The following is a 3,850-nucleotide window of genomic DNA, read 5'->3' as shown; positions in this document are numbered from 1 at the left end:
TGTACTCCTCTGTCTTAGTTTTTTCAACGGAGTTTCATTTGTCTCAATCTGACATCGGACGACAAAGTTATCTTAAATTTAGTGTAAGAGTATTGATAGGAAAATTTTAGTTTAATGAATCTGATTGGGCACGAAATTCAAGACAGTTTAGGTCTGAATTTCAAAAAGGTGTGAACAGAGAATTTGTAGGTCTCTGTCTCCCCTTTCCAAGGGTAGTTTATTTGCCTTGATCGGAGTCCAAATGAAAGAGTTACCACTGTTTTAATAACAGTCGTCCATCAAGGATAATTTTAGAAATAAGTGTTGAATCATTTGTTGAATTGGTACCTTAAATTTAGGGAGTAGTAGACAAAATTAACATATTCATACTTGGTTTTGTAAATCACTCAAAATAATAAAAATTATATAGGGAATAGTGGTCATTTCATCAGTTACTGCACTGTCTGTAAGTGGTGCTCGACTTTGGGTACCTCCATGTACCAGTCGAGGGTTTCTAGCGTTAAGATAGTTTTCATTTAGTGCTATTCTAATGGTCCTAAAACCATGGTATATACGCAGCAAGAGATTGAATCCTCTGCAGTGGGTCGTGTACTACGAGTACCCTAATAGCTGACATGAGGGCTACTGGTTTCCTCGAGGCTAACCCCGGCAAGTACCGTTTTGGACAAGAGAGTACTAACTAATAAACTATTTTGATTAAGAAGGCTAGACCCGAGACCACCAGATCTGCAAAAAGCTAACGATGGAATAATTCCTACGAACTATATTAAAGAGGACTTCAATTAAGGGACACTTATGGATTATATCCGTAGAACTTTAGGAAAGACTTCCTAGAACTGATTTGTTTGATAATTGCCCCATCCGATAGATGTATGACTTAGGAAGTTTAAGTTGTGTGATCATTCAATACGGAATTTGTAAAAATAAACGAGGAAATTGTTAAAGTCATGATGGAACTCAATTGGCTGAACTTATGAGCTTCTGGCCCTGTAAAAAAAAAAAATCTGATATTATAGTCAGTGATGTCTATAATACATGGTTTGTTTGAGAAGGGTAACACTATCCTTCTCTGACTCATTATCTATCTAATTGAGTATTGCACTCAAATTAGTAGTGATTGGTGTGGGTTTAGCACATTTCTGGAAACATAGTCCTAGGTAGAGGTTGGCATTTGCTTCTTAGTAGCTTGCCAGGGTAAGTACCCAATGTAGGTACTCCGCGGACCATCCTACTGGATCTACAAGGTCACACGGATCTTGTGATCCATTTCTGTTTTAGGATCCTCACTGACTATGGAAATATGTGGAGAACGGCCTTCGTGCCTAACTCTTATAGAATAACATCATTGGAAAGACTCCGAGAGACTTAATGTGCAAAGTATTGCCATCAGTCGTGATGTATAATTGATGTATAATATTTATGGCTCTCATAAAATCTTATAGATAGGGATTGCCAGGTGGATTTTGGGTGTCACAATACACTCATGAACGGGTCCTCAAAATGGACTTTGAGGTAACCTGTGGGTTATGACCTCAACCAAAATTGTCTTACAATTTGGAATTGATTTCTTTGTTTACTGTGAGATGAATATTTAGTGTACTAATTAGTAATTAGATTAATGGAATTATTATGGACCTGTCTATTCATCTAATTATTCTCGGAAATGAATGTTGCTATTATTATTTGAATATAACTCTGGTTATTGTTAATAAGGACATTGTTCTGTTTTGGTTTTTAGGTAATTGAGGGGCATGGTTTGTGAGTGTTCACCAGTATTTACAATACTGACCCAATTTATGGGCTGCTTGCAGGTTGATATTTAGAGATTCTTCGCCAGCTTCTTGAGGAAGCTTTACTTTGGTTCTTCTCCCAGATATTGTCAGGGTAGACTTATCTTTATTTGTGGTGGGTAGTGATTCTTTTTTGTGGTTTGGTGTGGTTTTGATTTGGGTTTGGATTATTCTAGCTCCTTAATTTATTTGATTTATGGCTTTAGTCTTGTTCTAGAGGTTAAGCTCTGATGTTAAATTAAGGTTTATCAATTAATTATTGATTTAACTAGAGGTTTTGTTTTAATTAATTAAATTTTGAGGTTCCCTGACCTTATACAAAAGATCGGTCATTTTAAACCAAGAACTTTTATAGCTTTCTTAATACAAGAATAATTAAGTGGTTAGGAGCGGCAAGTTCTTCTTCTCTCTATTATTCTTCTCTTATCTCTCCCTCTTTCTCGCAGAATAATTAATTCCTGGGGAAGAATTGTTTTAACTCAACTTAATCACTTGGCTTATTTTTTATTTTTCTTTCATCACACCCGAAGTTTGGTGCACGGACTAACCAGAAAACGGTTAAAGTAGTTGTACGAAACTTGGGGCGTGACAATTTGGTATCAAAGCGCTAGGTTAGTGTCTTAGGGCGTGAGTATAGTTTTGGTATCCCCGGTTGGGATTAATTTCTTTCTCTCTCCTTGATTTCATATTTTCAGAATATGGTGAGTCGTCGATCTCAAGATTCCACCTCAGTTTCTCACAATGCTGCCCCTGATGCGGCTAATACTCTAAATCGTATGGCACTGTTTATGGAGCAACAACAACTTGAGCTGGCCGCAATGAGAAGACAGCATACAACTCAAAAAGCTGGTGATCATTTACGTGACTTCAAGAGGTTAAACCCTCCCGTATTCAAGGGCTTACCAGATCACATGGAGGCTGAGAGGTGGATCAGTCAAATTGAAAAGATCTTCGAAGGCATGGGATGCCCAATCGAGGAAAAAGTTAAATTGGCCACGTTTATGATCGAAGGCGAAGCAAACTTCTGGTGGAAAGTCACCCGACCCCACCTATGAGGACAAGGACTGGACATGGGAATTGTTCAAAGAAAAATTTTATGAAAAGTTCTTTCCTCTTAGTGTGCGGGAAGGGTTATCAGTGGAATTTCTCACTCTCGAGCAAGGAGAAATGACGGTGGCTCAGTATGCTGCAAAATTTGACGAGCTATCACGTTTTGCTCCCCATATGGTGTCTACCGAGTCCTTAAAGGCTCGAAAATTTGAACGGGGACTAAAATCGGGCATTCAAGCCAAAGTATTTCTGTGGAGGTGCCCTACTTATGCAGAAATTTTGGAGAAAGCTCTCTTCGCCGAACAAAACTTCAATGAATGGAAGAAACAACAATCAGGCAAGTCTGAAGCTAAAGTAAAAAGGACTTCATCTCAGAGTGTTCCTCCCAAGGCTTCCCACAAACAAAACTCTTCAGGAGGCTCTTCATCTTCCAAATTTAAAGGGCGTTGCCGGATATGTAATCGATTTGGTCACAAGGCATTCCAATGTAAGAAGAAGGCAAATAATCCGGAACAAAAGAACACAAAGGCTATTTTACCGGCGGTGCCAGCAGTAGCTGTTCCAGTGAATATCAAGTGCTTTAAATGTGGAAAATTGGGACACTATGCTAACAAGTGTACCCAACCACCACAACAGCAGCAGAATAGGCCTCCTCAAGCGGCCTCAACAGCCTGCGCAGGGACGGGTTTATGCTCTCACCCGTGGCGATCCTTCAACTACCACCGATGTGGTGGAAGGTACGCCTCTTAGTTAATTTATTTTGTATATTGCTGCATATGCGTCTTAAAGTAATTATCCCTCTTTTCTGCTTTAGTTTATTGTGCTCCTTGTGTGTTTTTTTTTCTTATCATCCTTGTCAGGTGTTATTTACCTTTTTGGATCTCCTGCGAAAGTTCTTTTCGACTCAGGATCTGGACTTTCTTATATTGCCAAAAGTATGGTGAATCATCTAGGATTAATTCCTGTAACCATGTCGTCAGACTTGGTGGTCAAGTCTCCTGTGGGAGCCT

At 39.0% G+C, this 3,850-nt stretch overlaps 1 protein-coding gene across 1 annotated transcript; it reads left to right on the top strand.

Moving 5' to 3' along the window:
* Nucleotides 1–2,957: 2,957 nt before the first annotated feature.
* LOC137653075 (uncharacterized) lies at nucleotides 2,958–3,590 on the top strand. The gene has a single exon (XM_068386469.1). It carries the CDS (start codon nucleotides 2,958–2,960, stop codon nucleotides 3,588–3,590), a length of 633 nt encoding a protein of 210 aa, XP_068242570.1.
* The last annotated feature ends 260 nt before the right edge of the window (nucleotides 3,591–3,850 follow it).

Source organism: Palaemon carinicauda, chromosome 14 (assembly GCF_036898095.1).
Source record: "Palaemon carinicauda isolate YSFRI2023 chromosome 14, ASM3689809v2, whole genome shotgun sequence".
NCBI lineage: Eukaryota > Metazoa > Arthropoda > Malacostraca > Decapoda > Palaemonidae > Palaemon > Palaemon carinicauda.
The sequence above is the reverse complement of the archived record's forward strand: the minus strand, read 5'-3'. Positions and strand labels throughout refer to the sequence as shown.

Excerpts from the sequence above, each read along its gene's own strand:
- LOC137653075 (XM_068386469.1), top strand. The coding sequence starts at position 2,958 with ATGACGGTGGCTCAGTATGCTGCAAAATTTGACGAGCTATCACGTTTT.